At 36.0% G+C, this 18,539-nt stretch overlaps 1 protein-coding gene across 16 annotated transcripts in view; it reads left to right on the plus strand.

The window, feature by feature from the left end:
* Positions 1-18,539, plus strand: part of LOC129953701 (protein lap4) — a 448,072-nt gene that overhangs the window by 392,110 nt on the left and 37,423 nt on the right. For 14 of the 16 annotated variants that reach the window (XM_056067065.1, XM_056067064.1, XM_056067066.1 and 11 more), the window contains 2 exons: positions 7,346-7,693; positions 7,999-8,131. In XM_056067065.1, the coding sequence (XP_055923040.1) occupies positions 7,346-7,693; positions 7,999-8,131 (481 nt within the window). The remainder of the gene's footprint in view (positions 1-7,345; positions 7,694-7,998; positions 8,132-18,539) is intronic. The other 2 variants (XM_056067053.1, XM_056067058.1) reach the window with 2 other exon arrangements.

Here is an 18,539-nt window from a genome sequence, read left to right on the forward strand (position 1 = left end):
TGTCATACCAATCGCTATATGTAAACTGTTGCTAACGCAAGATGAAGAAGGCAAACATCATGTGGAATAACATCAGCACATGTCAAGTCACAAAAAACATCTCTCCTACACTAGATTTAAAGAGCTCTCTTAGCAGATCGCTTATAAGCTCGATAATCCGTGTAATTAGGAAACAGTTCTTCACCTTCTCTATACATGCCCTGTTCTAGCTCAAAAACGCAAGAATCACCTTGGAGAATTCTTCCATAACGATCTAAACGATTTCAATCATATTAAAATAGTCAGCCTCTCACGTTTCGTAAGAGACTCAAACTGTTTTCAATGAGAAGAGAGCCTCAAGATTCATGTCGTATCACAATGGGCGATGAAACTGGCCTTGGTGTGTCCTAGCCTAACCAAGGTAAATACTGGTTTCAATAAATGGATTTAAATAATTTTAAGTAATTTGTGCTTACGCCTCCTGATTTCTAAATTACTTCAAAGTAACCTGTGGTGTATGAGTGCTGTCAGATATTTAAGCGAAATTTGGGCCCAGGACCGTTTTATGGCTTCAATAATCTCTTCGTTTTTTTTAGTACTGCCGCCCTCCTTCGTAGACTTTCCTTAAAAGTTATCCATAATGTTTAGGTTGGGAGAATATGAGAGCCATGGTAAAAGATTTACATTTTGCCCCTAAATCTAAGTTCTTGTTTTTCTTGCATTATGTATTAGTGAATTATATTAAGTGAACATCGATGGACTTTCCAACAAAATAATTCACTAATACGTACCGCAAGGACAACAAGTGCTCGTCCCGAAATCGATTGTTAAGTGCTTCCCTTCATTTTAGAGCTTTGAAAATCCAGCTGTATGGTCCTGTAAAAGCTTCCTACGCTGTGCCGTTTTTCAAGACAGATTTATTCTATTCTTAAATTATGGAAATAGCAGTTATATCCATCAGGTCCGTCAAAGTTAATTTTTTTCCATCGGATAAGACGATGGTATGCCAAGCTCACTTCCACCTGATGTGATTTGTTGCAAAATAAATTCGTTGGCTCTTGCGTGCAGCATTCAAAGGTGTTTTTTTCTAAATTTGTTGTTGTTGTAAATGGTATGCCTTCTGTATCACCGAGCAAGGTTTTACTGTTGGAAAGCCTTGAAACAACTCTCACTGTCGCCTGCCTTTCCTGAAATGGTGTGGCTTTCTTAGCTCTTCTTTGTGGTTTATTCCATATCTTTCTGGATCCCTGATGTAGTTGCATACAACATTTGAAATTCTTTTAATTTTGCTGACTATAAGATATGGACTCAAATTCCCACTTGGTTAGACCCTTACCTCTGCCCATACTTATTTATTCTATCAATTTAAGCTCCCAAACAATCAGAGTATCCTTTTATTTGATTTAAAACACACATCCACATGATGGTTAGTGCGTTAAACTGTCAAGCCAGAGGTCTTGTGTTCGATCCCTGCCTATGCCATCTAAAGTTACTTCACGGGTACTGCCGTGAAGTATTGACAAATTCTCCAAGAGTAATTCTTGTCATGAAAAAGTGCTGTCAAAATTACTGTTTGGATTCGGCTTTAAACTGTAGGTCCTCTCCATCCCTAATAACAGTCCTCCAACACAGGAATGGTAGAGAGTTGTAAATCACTAGGCCCTAGTTCGCGACGGACTTTGGCCCCACCCAATTTTATTTAAATTCAAGCTTAGATCGTGTCCCTTTTTATGTGACACACAAACCTGGAGAAAACCTACATTTATCGACTTAATCTAAAATTTGTGTTTGCAATATAAACTTTATACATACCACATTTTGGGTTTTTCCAAAAAACCTAAGGGTTTGAAAAATATCGTCAATAATAATACCGAAAAAACCTTATCCCTATTCATGTGACACGAAGTCACATGAAAAGTCATCGAAATCATAATTTAACTAACAAAAATAAACCTAACATCGAATGTTTGATTGGTGGTTGTTTTCGAGACTCAAATCCTAACCTATATAAGTCAGATTGAGATGAATTATTGTGTAGTTGGGGGGCTTCAGTTTGTAAATTTGGATTTGTACGTTAAAAGATTTAACAATTATATAAAAACATGCTTTTGCTTTCATTTGCTTACTAATATTTCACCCTCACTGCCTCAAGTGTATACACTAACCTAATCTAACCTAACCTTAACTATCCTAACCTATGTAAAGAGCTCGGGGAACTAGGTCAATTGCAATTGCAAACTTCTATCATTCAATGTGCATTTAATTTCTAAATTAAAAGGCTTTTAATAATACATAAAAGCATCGCCCGTCGCCGCCGCGCCGTGCGTCGTTTGCAATGGATTGTATCTCTTGTTTTGTTTTTGAAAATATCTTCTTTTTTTTTTGAAAACTAAAATAAATAAACAAAAAAAACTTACATTTAACAATTAAAAGCCGATTGACGCTGTGGAATAAGTTTTGTTCTTGTGTTAAAGTTGTACAAAAGTTCGTTACTTGTACTTGTACCTATACATACATACATCGTTACTTATATTCATTTTATTTGCTCTGATTTGTTCGAAAGGACCAAGTTTCAATTTTAATTGACGAGAGTTGTTTTTGGCAGATTTATTTTTTAAAATTCTTTTTCTGTTGTTTCATTTATTTTATTTCATCCTTGTTCGTTTAAGCTTTCAATTGAAAAAACTTTTTACCCCCATTTTTGGTTTTGTTTAAAAAAAATAAAACAAAAAATGGAAACTTTTATTTTCTTGCACTTGCGATTTTTTCTTATTTTATTTTTTAATTTAAGTCGAAGGTTAAATGTCGTTCATCCTAAGCCATAATACCCAACCCATCAGGTATAACAAAATGCCATACTAACTCTTGAGGTTTGCCAACAGAGAAGTTTGAATTGAACTATAAAATGTAAGAAGAGTGATTTTCAATTGAGATTTTACGAATTGATTTTGATGTCGAAAGAAAAATGAAATTCAATAAGAAAGATTTAGGAGAAGAATGCATGTTTCATGTCGGATGTTAGTGTGAAATGATGGAATTAAGGAAAAAAGTTAGTCTTTGTGTTACCTTGGCTTCAATTTTGTGCACTTTTAAATTGTTTAAATTTAAAAAAGTGAAAGGTTTTTTGAATAGGGCAGCTGTTTTGGCACTAAGCGAAAATTAGGTTGGTGAAACCACAGACCACTTGGGGTTTGACCTTCACGGTTCAAGCTTAGTGCCTTTATTCTTTTCTCATCATGGTCTAGCCGTTAATGAACCTGATGATGTTGTCTTTCAACTTCTACCAACGTACAATGGTCAGTGTACGAACACAAATTTTACTTATAAGTGGTTCAAATTCAGCGTTCCAAGTCTGGATAGCAATTCGACTTCTAACGAATTTAATGCGCTGTCCTTCACTATCCAGAGAATTGTATTCCATTTTCGGCACAGCGAGTTCGTTGCTACCGGCCATTTTAATGAACACAATTCTACCTGGTTGCGCTATTCTGGTCAGACAACACTCAAAGGAAAGTATGTTGATGTCTTTGTTGAGGATTTCTGACGTTCAATCCGCCAACACTATTGACTTGTTTCTTACCTCCGATCCTAATAAATATGGTAAAATTAAAGTGAAAACCCCTACGAAAAAGTTAAAGCAGTATGAGAAAGCCAACTGGGAAGGTCTCAACGATTTCTTTCGGAACTTTAACTGGTCACCATGCTTCCTCGATAGGACTTGGTAGATTCCAGCGCATATATGGTTACAAATTTAATTCTTAGTGAAAATCTCACGGTTCGATTCAAGCTAGTTATTAGGATCAAAGATCTTAGTTTCCGAATTTATAAAGTCAACGCCACTGTTTAAAACCGGAATATGTTCAAACTATCCACAAATAACGGTAACAGACATATTGCCAGAAATTACGACGAAAAATACTGCAAAGTCCTAGAGGTAGTAAAAATGTCTGGTCTTTCTTAAAAAATGTGTGTCGGATCCTACGCTTCAATGGCACTTCTTTTGTAAGCTCGATTGATAAAGCCAATTTGCTTGCAACACAGCTTGCTGTTTATGCGATGCTGCCAATGAGTGACATGACTACTTCTGTACCTAAAAGAGGAAACGATTCTATGGAACGAATCTTCTTTTGGACTCTTACAGCTGCTATGCTAGATTACTTAAAGATCTTCAATGCTGACAAAACCACTGCCTAAGTTTTTTATCTGTCTTATTCTACAGGTCTCTTTTTCAGTGGATGAAAAGCAGCATTTTCCCAGCTTAACTCTAACCCATCTAAAAACCGACCGATTGCATTTACGTCAACTCTTTCCAAGACCATGGAACCGCTGATAAATTTTCAGCCTAAGTAATATCTTGAAAAACGAAAGCTTCTTAATGACCGGCAGTCTGTCTTTCACTGGTGATCTAATGGTTTATCTCACCTAAGAGTGGACAAAAATTTTGACACCGTTTTCGAGAAAGTAAGATTATTGTACTTCATAATTCAAGAGCATTTGAAAGAGTTTATCATCAAGCTCTCTCATCGAAAATACTTTCATTTAGTATTGATAAATTTCTTCTTCGTTGGGTTAAAAATTACCTTTCGAAACAGTATAATTCAAGAAGTATTGTTTCAGCTTTTCATATTCATTTTTAGATTCTTGTCCTTGTTCTTCATCTTCGGATGTCGACTACCGACGCGACGGCAGCGTATAATAAGCTTACTAAAATCTGAACTTGACAGCATTATAAGAATCAAAAACCGTATAAAACTTAGAAAGCTGCGCAACCAAAGGAACAAACTGTGGGTAATATTTTTACGCTCTCAATACCCAACTGACTTTTTTTAAGTACATAAAACTCAAGCTAACCGTATCAATGATCCCTAATCCTTCTTTCAGTTATTGCCTCATTAAAGAAACTTCAAATGGCGATACATTTTAAAAATGTATTCTCACAAGTTTTCCTTAGACCAGATCAGACCTAGTTTAAGTATTTACCGAATTCTTCGTTGGATCCTTTCTGCCCCGATTGCATTTCTCCATCAGCCATTGAACACAAATTTTCTCAACTAAATAATAAGTTCACTCCGAACCCTGATGATCTTCCTGCCATTTTCCTTTTCTCTTTCAATGCGTCTATCAAGTCTTATAGTCTTCAAACTCTCCTCTTTAGCTTTTGAACTTCTTTTCCTAAAATGGATTAGATCCGCTTAACCCAATCCTATTCTTTCCACTTCTGGTGTTCCCCAAGGTAGTCATTTAGGTTCTTTCCTCTTTATCCTTAATGACATTGACCTGGTCATTAAATATTGTCAAATATCCCTTCACGCTGATGATTAGAAATTTTTCAAAATCAGTGCAATCCATGGTTGTACCCTTGAAATGATGGTCGAACTGTCACGCAAAAGGTCGTGGGTTAAATCCCTGTCTGTGCAAATAAACCTGTCTCTTGTGAGAATTTGACAAATACCCCAAGAGTCATTCTTTCATGAAAAAGTGCTTTCCCAACACGGTATACCAAAACTCCGCCTTTTATGTGACCTTGAACTGAAATTTTTACTTCACATTGACAAAATAATTCACAAGGCCAATTCTGCATTACTTACCTACTTAAGTTGGCGCCAAATTCCTGTATGAACTATGACGCCAACTAACAAACTTCTCCATCCAGATCGTTTCCTAGCTCCTTTCTGAGAAGTCGGAGTTATTCTCTCCTCTTCTGGAGAGCTCGTGATCAGCTCTCGTCCTTCTTTGCAGCTCCGCTTTGCGTGCCTTTTGTTTGGCTGTATTTACCTGTCGACATTCTTCATTAAATCAAGGGTTTCCCGTGGGTGGTTGTTGATACCCAGAACGTCAGAGGCAGTTTTTCTGATTCCATCTTAAGAATGTTGCCACTGGGTCTCGATACATTTTGTTGGTGGTAGATAACTTCTAAAGAGGTTACTTGAGACTCGTTCAGAACAGGATTTGGGGATCTCTTGCGAATGTAGCCGTTGTATTTTCTCCCAGCATCTCCGTGTTTTGCCTTGGGTTTGGAAACCGATAATGCTACCTTGGCTACAACGGATAATATTTTGAGTCGATGTAAGCTCCTCTGGAGGTTCGGGCATCTATGATGCTCGATCCTAATATGTTAAATCTATTTTACAGTAGATTAATCTGCAGAACTCCAAGGTCTTTTATGGATGTTGAGATATGAAATCGTGTACTGGCTACCATGTTCTTGTCGTCTGCCCTTCCTAGCTCGGCGTTAAAATCTCCCAGGACAATTTTAATATTGTAGCTAGGACACTGCTCATATGTTTTTGCGCAGCTCTGCATTAGGTTTTGTTAAAAGATGGTCGAAACCCTTACGTTACCCGATCGCTTTCCATGCCATTTTCCGACGTCTACTTGAATATGTGACCCAGATATAGTCTCCATATCAAGATAACACATCAAGAATAGAAAACATCCAATGAGGATTTCTTAAATACCTTCCTTGGGAGAAAATCTTTTCATCTTACCCCCTTATCGTGATCATCTTCGTCTGTTAAATCTCAACTCATTACAGGACCGGAAAGAAATTGCTGACATACTGTTCTTCGCCATTTCTATTTACCAACTCATGTCACCTTAACCTATATGATTCGGTAGGTTAATTCGAATCCAAGTTCATTTGATTTCAAAATTAGCACCTATAACCTCAAATTCTTTTTGACCCACTTCAACTATAGTTATAGGTTAACATTTAAGTTAGTATTTAAGTATTAAGGGGTTAAGCCCCCACTAAAATTAAAAAAATTCTTAAGCTGGAAAATACATAAATCATTTCCAATTCCTTATTGATTAAGTAATAACAAAAACTACAGATATTTTTGCATTGTTAAAATCATCAATCGTTTAAAAAAAATATTGGAACAGATTACAAAAAAAGTTTAATGAAATAGAAGTTCTCTAGAGCATGCTTTATGTGTTACAATTTTTGCATTACATACCCCACTGTACATCATCCTCCCATGTAAACATATCATCTGCAATTTCTGTGAAAACAAATCTAAACTTCCTGTAACTAACCATCATCATACCATCAGCCAGACCTCTCAACCCTCAACATCAATGAGATTCATCAAAACAAAAAACTTTCACCGAAATAAAGGATTCAATTTTTAAGCTACAATATTTACTATTTCCTTTTTTTTACTTTTTTTTCTATATTTTTTGAATTTCTTTGGGCACTTTTCTTACAATGTTCCATAAATTTAAAAATCTACACACTCTACACACAAACACACACAAATATACACAATTTCAATTGGCTCATCAAAAATGTGGTTCCAATTGAATTCGACAATCAAAACTTCAATAAATTCAAAATCAAATTTAAAAAATAAAACAAAACTAGTGCACATAGTACAACCACCTCTGAAACAACAACAGCATCAAGAAGCACATCATCAACAATTCCATCTCAAGGCTCGGGGTCAGCTAGTTCTAAGTCCCCATTGAACAAGCCATCATTGTTGCCAAAGCCCAAGATTAAGGTACCAGTATTTGCACCACCCCAACTACAGCTAGACACGACACAGCTTCCGGTAACAAGTCGTATACCTGTTCGCACAGCAAATGCTGAAAAACGCGCCCGACTACTTGAAGAAAGCTCAACGTCAACACCCGATTCGAATTCGAATACGAGTCAAGTTGATGCTTCGACGACTTTGACCGCGACTCGTCTAACTAAGGCGCAACAGAAGTAAGTTGATTTCTTTTTTACAATTTTTATAAATTCCAAAATTGCTTAAATTTATTGTTCAAAAATTCGTCTGCACATGTATTCAGTTGATATACTTGTATATGTATCTATACCTAGTGTGTAGTGGTGAATGAAAATTTTGTAAATATTTTATTTTTTTTTCTTCGATTTTTCTATTCGAATTTTGTTTTTGGTGATTTGCATTTTTATCTTTTTCTGTGACAAAAAAAAAGTGATCAAAATATGTTTAATATTATTTTTAATGGAATAAAAATAACTAAAAATTTAATTTTATTTTTGCTTAGTGCCGAAAAAAGAGCAGCGTGGAGAGCAGCTAGACTCAAGTCACTTGAACAAGGCGCAGTCCAGGCACAAGATGTCATTAAAAATATGAGTAAAATGGCAGACGATCTTTTGGAGGAGACACAATCTCATCAGGTATGATTTTGACACCGCATGTGAAAAATTAAATTAATATCTAATTAAGTAGGACAGATAAAATATAACATTTGTTTTTTAATATTAACACAAAATGGTTGCATGAGTGTAATTAAATTAAAATAAATATTAAAAAAAAAGAAAATACTGTTACTAACAAAATTTCTTCACTTTGAATTTAAAAAAAAAAGAAAATTATTCCTGCCACGGAGTTAGACTTGTATTTCCCTGAAATAACTACAATTTAGCTGCCATCTTATAAAAACACAGGATTTTCCTATTTAATGTGGGCCATTTGAAACAAATGAGCTTAAACACTCTTGTCCCGTGGAATTAGAGCTTGTTTTCAACCTTTAAAGCTTCAATTTTTGTAAGGGTTTTGGAAGTGAATGGCAGGGCCGGAATTAGAGGTCCAGAGGCCTCGGCGCAATAAGGTTTAGGACGAGGCTCCTTCGCAACAAATTATTTTCAAAAAAAAGTAAACCATTTTTTTCACTCGAGTTTTTCAATAAATAAATTAATTGTGAAACCAAGCAGATTACTTTAGTATTGAACAAAAACATACATATAAATAAAAACGGACAAAAAATTATCTGAAATTAAATTTTGAATTGACGAACGGAACGTTTCGAGTTTTTTTCGCCGACAAATCGTTGATGATTTTGTTGAAATCCAGTTCTCGGAGTAAATCCTTTCAATGCTCAGGAGAGAAAGCTTCGATAGACGGTTTCGTCCCATGGTGGTTCGAAGCCTATTTTTATAAATTTCATTTTTCAAAATGAGAGCATCCCAGTGCAATTTTTTACAATCAAAACTAAATACATTCTCAATGCAAATACACGTTTTGGAATGTAGCACTGAAATTTTGACTTTCGAGAATTTGGTAGTAAAATAGTTCGGCCGTTGATCTGTTCCATAATCCTTTTTGTTTGAGCCAATCAAAGACACAAATTGAACCTACTCATAACGAAGACTAGGCTCTAAATCATTCGCATACACTTTTACCAATGACTGTGCTGCAGCGTGCAAATTTTCATCATCCATCTTCTCGATGTGATTTAGGAACCCAAACCTCGAACGCAGAGCTTCATAGGCATGCAATCTTTCAGTAAGAGAAACGGATAGCTGGTGAATCACTGGGATGAAGGCGGATACTTTGTATTTTTTCTTGCGTCACAGATTTGAATCGTTTTCGGGTCTTGCAACATTTTTTTTGTTGCGTTAAATCGCTCCAGGATATCGTTCCAAAATGATGCAGCGGTTTCGAGACCACTGTAGAAAGTGCGTTGCTTCATTGTCTTTTTGTTCTTTATTGGAAGATATGCTGGTAAGAGCTTTTTCAATTTCCGAATAGCCGTTGACTAAGGCTTTCGTAGCTTCAGCTCGACAAAGTCAACGAGTGTTGCTGAGCTTTTTCAAGACTAAAAATTGGCCTTTCCCACTAAATTCAGAGAATGACCACAACAAGGTTTGAGCCTGCATCCCATTGTTTTTGCCATTAATATTTGTAGCATTGTAATATGATTTTGATATTTCACTGATTGCCTGTTTGGAGTGAACAAAAATAATGTTATTTAAGATTAATATAATTAAATAATCACGCCCGGTTACCCTGCCCTCAATCCGGCCCTGATGTATCTTCTACGAATCAAGTTGAACCAGATCTAGATTTTTTGAATACATCATTTGAGAAGCTCATTCAACTGTAGACACTTATAGCCTGAAAAAACGATATTTATATAAACTGAAAGCCGTTTTGACAAAAGCTGTCTCTATAATGTTCATGTTTATAGAGAAAGAGAACGATTATGAAATATCACCTAAGATGATTACTTCCAAAAAGTTAACAACATTAAAATGGGGAATCATAAACTGTGTAGAATTTAATATACTTCTCTGACATATCAGGCATTCAATGTTTCAGCTTTTAACACGACGACGCAAAAACCAATTTGTTATTAAAACATGTTTGATTGTTGCTGAAATTTGAAGGCTTCAGATATCAGTAAATAATAAGTTAAGGTTTCACATTTCACTACGTACTGTTTGGGCCTATCCGAAATTATTACTCAGCTTTCTTCCGAAAATCGCTCATTAAAGTTTCGAACTGTAATATTTCGCTCTGTAAAACGTTTGGGTATAAATACACTCCTCTTTACTTTAAGACATAAAACAAACAAATTTTGAAGAAATGATTTTAACGGTTTCAAATTCCCAATGACTTTAACTCACGCTATAGTTATCTAGATTTACTTACTGAACTAGGGCTTCACCTAACAAGCTTCTTTATTTAGCTCTCGGTCCTTAGCTAAATGTCTCCAATTGCACAATCCAAGTTGGGTAAGGGCACTGTCTACTTCTGCGCGCCACCTGATCCGCGGTCTTCCTCTATTGCGCTGTCAAGTTCATGCGCTCTACGTGACCCAGCCATCTTTCCGGCTAAGTCTACCTCGCTGTACAGCCTGTACAGCTCGTCGTTCCATCTTGTCCTTCACTCCACAACTTCTATGCATACGTTACCTTAGATCATTTGAAGAACTTTTCTCTCGAAACGCCCCAAGTTGCTTTCATCAGCTTTGGTTATAGTGCATGTACAGTGTGCACGGTATATCTATCCAATTGCTTTCTTTGCCCAAAAAAACAGCGGTTAGGAAGAGTAATTCTTCATTTGATCTTAGCGCTGGTGTTGTTTTCTGTGTTCATAACGGTTGCTAGGTAGACGTCTGTCGATGCTGACATTATAACCGAGACGTGGGTGTTGTAGTTCCTTTCTTGATGACAGCATATACTTTTTAACCGTTTATTGTATTTGAGACGCCTCTAACTCAATACTCACAAAAAGCCTTATTGACATCACACTGAATTCTTCCGATTATGTCATTGTCATTTCAGATAGTTTTTTGAAAGATAATGCGTCTAGTGTTGACGTAGGAGCTCCGCACAATTCCTTCAAGGACCTTGTCTTGTTTGACATTGAAAGGTTTTGTTAGTAATATGCACTTGAAATGTTGGCCTGATATCCGAGTGACATTTTTATTTCTCGGACAAGCTAAAAATGATGGCTTAGTTGTTATACCAAGAAGTAAAATTGTCATTATTGGAGCGAACTCAATTAAACATTAGATTTAGACCAAGCACTTCACAAAAATTTTGTATTTTTGGTTCACTAGCAGAATTTGAATCCGCCTCCATTTAAATATAGCTTAAAGTTTTACAATAATATTCAATTTCTTTTTACATATTAATGCATTTTGACATAAGTTTAGAGTTCCATCAGAAAAATTGTATGAAAAGTTTTTTTTTTAAAGTACTATAAGTAAATGTTTTCTTAAAGCAAACGTTATTCCACTTTCTCATAACAACTTGCCTTCTTCGAATTAAATTGCCCTAGATCTCTTCCAAAAAACCTCCATGTAAAAACAATTTTGATGGCAAGCTTTAATGAGCATGTGAGTATAGTAGCCTTAAATAGCTAACCTTCAATAAAACATAGTAGTAATTTTAAGGTTTCATTGATGATACAACGCCCTCAAGACAATTCTTTTAGGATTTTTGTTTGATACGTTTTGTCTAACTTGGAACGTTTGAAACAGTCTTTTACAACATCCAGTTGGTTATGGAGATTCATTTTAGACGTGCACTTCCATACCATCAAATACGCTAGTGAAAAAGCTTATCTCTTTGTAGGAAATTCGCCGCCAGTTCAACGCTGCGAGTGAGTGTTATGACACCGGCTGTGCTTGAAGATTTTGTTGATTCTATGGGACCAATCTTCTCCGTAATATGGCAATAATTCTAAGAGATCAGGGCTCTGTTCTATGTCCAACACTCTTTTTCATTTGTATTAATGATCTCCTGTCTGCAACTTCTAATCCAATAAAATGTTTTGCGAAATCAATGAGACTTTTGCAATGCCGACAAAAAATCCGAAACCTGTTTGGGCTTTATTAAGGTGATGCAAGAAATTTGTCTCCCCTTCTGAGCTGACTTTTATCTACAAGACTTCCATACGTTCGAAGCTTGAATATAACTCCAATCCTCTTTGCTGGTGTTCCTGCAACTTAACTGAAGCCTTTTGAACAGTATGGAACGTAGAGCACCCTTTTTCACCTCTACTTTAATGGTTTAAGCTTAAGAGAAATAGTAAGCTGAATTTCTCCTCTTAAACAGTAAAACTGTGATACTCGCGCTTCTAGAAATGGTCTTCAGTAAACCCTCGAGCCCAACTTCAGTCGTACTGTCAAATATAAAGATTCGTTCTTTAGCCGTACTACGTGAATGTGAAATTCCTTACCACACTCTGTCTTTCCCAGCTATGGATAAAAATCACATCTTAAACTTGAAACACCTTTCAAATCTATTCAGCAAATTAACTTTTTTCCAGGAAGAAATCTAATCTTTATAAGATTAAATCAGGTTGTTTTAAACTGCTTAGGATGTCCACGACGTTCTGGTCTATTTATTCTAAATTATGTTTAACTTTAGGGCATCGGTCGATTGTGGTTTATTTGCATAGACCTGCGACTTCAAGAAACCTCACAGGAAAAAGTCTAGCAGGGTTAAATCACCTTGGCCTTGGTGGCCAATTCACATCACCACTGCCATAAAAAACGTTACCCTCAAATCATTAATGCAAAATGTCAATCGTAGCGTTTTTCTGTGTGGCACGCTGTCCTGCTGGAACCACATGTCGTCTAGGTTCATACGGTTCAATTTGGGCCATAAGAAATTAGTTATCATAGTTTCTGTTGCCGGTGCCCTCCTGACTAGCATCGTTTTCAAAAAAAGTACGGACGCTTAAAAATCCACACCTAACGGTAACTTTTTGAGAATGCATTATCACCTGATGAACCTCGCGTGGGTTGGTTTCGTCCCATACACGCAATTTTGTTTGTTAATACTTCATCCAAAAACGCGTCTCGTTACTAAAAATGATTTGTCAACCGAAATTGGGCGTCCTCTTCCAAACGAAGCGAAGCCCAGTCAGCGAACAAACTGCGTTGTCTATGGTCATGAGCTCTGAGCTCTTGCGTCAGTTGGATTTTGTACGGGTGTAGGCCCAAGTCCCGACGCAAAATATTTGCCGTAACGAACACTCATTTTGATAATAAAGTATTATCATTTGAACGTCATGTTTAATAGTGCAACTTGCCATGATGATTTGGCATAAACAACTGAATAATAAACAAAAGATTTTACAGATGTCACCAAAACAAAATGGCCGCCACAGAGCGCCAAAATCTACTCGCGCCAATTGAATAAACCCTTTAGTTCTCCTAGACCGATACTACTTATTTCTTATTTTTCTGAGTAGTCTATATTATTTTCAATAAAATATATTTATATATGTACATTTGTGTATATATTTTCAATTAATTTTTTTTTAAATTCATTAACGAATGATTAAATAGTCATGTCAATTCAGACTTCAGAGTACCTTAAACGAGTATCTACATTTACTTAAGTTTATGACGAAAGTCAAGTAGACGTGGACAAATATTGTACATATTTGACATGACTTTGATTTGTGACATTTTATCCTTTTACATAAAATCCAAAATAAAATATCCGTGAAATCCTTTCATGAGTTCGAACTTAATTAAGAAGATAAAACATTTCCTACCAATCGAGTAAAACAGTTTAATCTAAAAAAAAAAAACTATTTTAAAAAAAGTACAGAATCGTGCCGAATAGTAATAAATTTGTTGAAGGGAGTACATTCTGAAATGAAAATGCACTCAAATTGGATTAAATCAATTGCAGGCTTTTTCAATTTCCCTATAAAACTGTAATGGTCAAGCTTGAGTTTCTAGGTCTAGCTATAATATTGTATACGTACTGTGCACGTGCATGTGCTTCTAGTTATGCATGAATATACATATATATACAAATGTGCATATAATTCTCTCATAAATATTTAGATCGAAAGTATATTAAATGGATTTTGTGGGTCAGTAATGTGTTACAGCGAAATTCGTCCTTATTTTGAAACGAATGAATAAAATATTTGTAAATGAAGTTTAGTTGAGCATCGATTTCAGATATAAAAACAAACTTTGATAAGGATAGAAGTAAAGTTTTTTTTTATAATATATTTCATTTGAAAATTAGCCTTGAAAAGTGTTAGAATGTCTTGGTGGGATAATGTATCGTGTGTGTCTGGTATTGCTCAAAGACTTACATACATATTTCTTTTTAAAGAGAAGATGAAACTTTAAAAAACCAAACTGAATTTAGAAACATTTAATTGAAATTTCAAGGATTAAAAGTGTATTTTTAGAACGCATGACATGAACAATACCTTAAAAAATAAGAGTTAGAACTTTTAAGATACATTAGGTATATATAATTTACGACGTGTATTAAGACCTTAGGGTTCAAAATTCAAATTACTATCATCCTAGTTTGTTCGCTAGCTTGCGTTTGCGGCTGAATTAGGTTTTCCTACTTAAAATGGGAGGACTCGCGATGCAATCAAAGTTAGATTGTTTAAGGGTTTTTATCGAAAAGAATCTATGAAAGGATCTAATGTTATCAAAAGCATATATTTAACAGGTCTCTTTCAGAGCTAATCCTAGAATTTGTTCTTATATGAAAAATTCAGAAATGTTTGCACTCTTTTTTCCAAGCCTATTGACTTTCCTCAGAGAGTTGTCCTATTGGCATATTGCCAAAAATTTGTGAACACAGATTGGCATTGGGTTACCGTTGTGCAGCTACAGTATCAGTTGTCTATTTTTGTTTTATGATTTACGGGTTTCAAGGGTTTATTTATACCCTCAACATGTTTAAATTTTAAACACAGTGCGAGCTTTAGGAAAACAGGAAAGCAATAAATAGAAGATACCAATACAAATTGGGCTTAAAGTTTTGAATATCAAAATGATGGGAAAATCAAAACTGGGTGAAACATTCCACATTCTTGAAATTCTTCGGAAATTGAGCTCAAGGTTTAACTGCTGTGTATTCCTAGAAGTACGAGTATTCCGACTGAATTGTTTGAAGAGGGAATGCAACTGGCTAATTCAACAGAATACTGTAAAAATATCGGTAGAACAACGAAAGGCATGAAACATAGCGGCAGTGTTCGAGTGACGTAATTGTTTCGGTTATAGTTTTATCGCCTATCATTTTCAAAGCTCAGTATTGCCTTCATGTGTTTTTCCAAGGCCAGGTTTTGGTTTGTATACAATTGAACCCATTTCCGATTTGAAACAAATTTGAAAATTACAGCCTATTTTCGTACGATAAGTCTGTGACCTTTGTTTAAAAAGAATTAAAGTGCCTTAATTCAAGCATGTAAATGTTTTAAACCATATTCTTAAAACTCTATCCTTTATATTAATGAAAGCACTTAATTCTTCCAAACAATTTGAATCTTCAGGCAGAAAGCACTCTTTTTTAGCTTTTGCTAAACTATAAATTGACGGATACAATATGTGACCTCGTGAGTTTTGTATCAATGTATAAAGAAAGTGCCTCCACATTGGTGTGTTGCCGAATTTGATTAAACTTCTTCAGTAATATCTTAAATTTTTTAGCAGTATGGGGACGCTATATTCCTTCTTGTATAACATCGGCAACTATGTGGATTTCACTGGAAGGTGAATCTATTTGGGTCGTATATGCATAAGTTTTGGTGTAGTTCTGGACTCGAAAATAGCACGACTTTTAAGCGTTCAGATTAAGGTGTGCATTCAGCAACATATTGTTTTGGTCTTTCACTCTTAGAGTGCTGCTGATCCATTCCTTCATAATTATCATTATAATTGCAACATTCTAATTTAAAACTGGTAAATTTCAACCATTCTTTGTACTTCAGGCGAAATCTGTCATTTCTCAATCCAGCTGATTTCCACTTTTTGTCAAAATGATTAGACAAAAGTCTATTTTCCTTGGAAATACTTAATGTATCGAGAATATGTTCACAAATTGTATTGTTCCGGTTCTTCTTTGCATTCGAACGCAAAACTTAACGCAAGAAATATTACAAAAATAAACCATGTACTTGGGAGCGACACAACTTTGTCTGTCATGTCATGGTTAGCTGGTTTTTGTTTGTTATTGCATAGATAACAATAAGTCGTAGTTTACATTTTGAGGTGTCTTGCTGGGCTTGTCCGATATTCTCTTAGACCGTTACCCCGGAATATTCGGCTCGTACTACTACTTACTACGTTCCCTGTCCCTTGTCGAAAACTAGAATATTCTTCGGTGACCTAAGCTTGTCCGTCATACATTTAGGAGAAGCGGATGAAAGAATAAAACAGAGGGCTGAAATCATTCGCGCTCCTGGCAGCAATCCCGAAGATAATCGGTACTTGGCCTCACACGAGAAGCTATGTCTGTGGCGCCCTTGGAAAAAAGTAGCCTCAAACTAATTGATTAGGAGCTTCCTATCCCTAACAGCAATACCGTCCGCAAGGGTGAATCCAAACTTTTAATCAGGGGGATGGGGTCCGGTCAGTCATACACTTAACATAAAGACGAGGTTTTGGGGACTGCTTGAAAATATTTTATAATGGTTTGTAAAGGAGGCTGACAAAATTAAAATAACATATTGTGAATTTTAAGCTTATACGCTTACGTGCTCGTACCTACATACATCACATATTGAAGTGACACTTTTAGTAATTATATTATTTAACTGAAACACATAGGTACTACAAATATGGCAAGTGTTGAGATTTTAAACAAACTTGACATTTCGATGGTAGAGAAGTCTAAAAAAACGGGTCCCACTATTCCGCACGTCTGTCCCCGCCCCTACAGCCAAAACCTTTGGGTTGATTGAGATCAAACTTGGAATTTAAGTTTTTAAGCTAATTCGCGTTACTAAGCGTTAAACTAAGCACCATACAAATATTTTGATTAAAAAAAAAACGAAACTATAAATTTTATTAAATTTTCTTAAGTCTTGACTTCTTTCAATCCAACAAAAAATATTTTTGAACTGCTCCAGAACTGTACCCCCATAGAAAAAAACAAATAAGGACAAAGAAACAAGTTTGGAGTAATTTTAAAGAAGAATTCTTCTATGTTAGGTTAGGTTAGGTTAGGTTAGGTTGAGGGGCTGACAGTTGATGTCTTTACCGTCACACTTAGATCAATACAGATCCATTGTGATACCCGTGAGTATTGCTACTCAACTAATAAGAAAAACCTATGTGTTCAGTTAGTCAATCCATTTAGAGGCTTTGACGGCGTTCAGAATATTAGTACCTGGCGTACTAGAGAGTTCTTCTAAATCCCCGAAGAAATTGTTGCCAAGCAGTTTCTTCCTTTGATGGGAGAGTGCGGGACAGTGACACAAAAAGTGCGGAGTGTCTTCATGAACCTCTTCGTCACCGCATACTCCGCATAGATCATCTGAACTGATTCTCATCTTTTTCACATTAAAAACCTAACAGATTATGTCCGGTGATTATACTTACAAGAGATTGAAGTGATCCATTGTGTAGCTGCATAATTCTTTCCGTTCTTTGTTTATTAAAACAAGTCCAGATCTTTCTTGTAGTGCCGCAGGTGGCAAGAAGGTCACACCTTTCATCGGCCTTGATAGTTATACTTTTTGAGATTTCCTGTTTTAAATAACTGTTAGGGTTGTAACTAGCTGAGCTTCGCTTACGTGAAGCATTGACCCTAATCTTGCTAGTTCATCGGCTTTCTCGTTGCCTAGTATATCGTTGTGGCCTGGGACCCAGCAGAGTCAAATGTTGTGCTGTGCGCCAAGAACCTTAAGCTCTTCGCGGCAGCATAAAACGAACTTTGATTTTACCTCAGTTGCAGTAACTACTTTTATTGCCGCTTGGCTATCAATGTAAAAGGTGATATCAGCTCGTGGTATCGCCATCATTGATACCTTTTTAGCAGCTGTTGTCACTGCCAAGACCTCCGCTTGGAAGACGCTACTGCAGTTTGGACGCCTAAGCGAGGCGGTTACCTTGGAAGATTCAGAATAGAAGCCTACCCCTACACCAGTGTCCATTTAATAGCCATCAGCATAGATAGCTATTGACGCCTCACTGGAGTATGGTATATTATCCATCCATTCCTCTCTGCTTGGGATGGCAACCTGGAATGGTTTATGAAAATCAAGTTCGGGTATTTTATAGTCTGTTGTAGTACTATGACCCATTACTTTATGAAGGATCTGGGCATGTCCTATGGAACTGTTTATCCAGACTTTAGTTTGACTAAGCCTCAGGGCACTTTTGGCCGCAGATTCTTCAACAAGGTGGTCTAGGGGAATTAGATTGAGTATAACTTCCATTCCCGCAGTTGGAGTGGATCTTATTGCTCCCGTAATGCCAGTGCACGCAAGTCTTTGAATTTTTGTCAAAGCTTGCAGGTTCGTGCTCTTTTCTAAAGCTTTCAACCATACCAAATTACCATAGGTTAGTATTGT

The sequence above is a fragment of the Eupeodes corollae genome, chromosome 1, assembly GCF_945859685.1.
Source record: "Eupeodes corollae chromosome 1, idEupCoro1.1, whole genome shotgun sequence".
In the NCBI taxonomy this organism is placed as follows: Eukaryota; Metazoa; Arthropoda; class Insecta; order Diptera; family Syrphidae; genus Eupeodes; species Eupeodes corollae.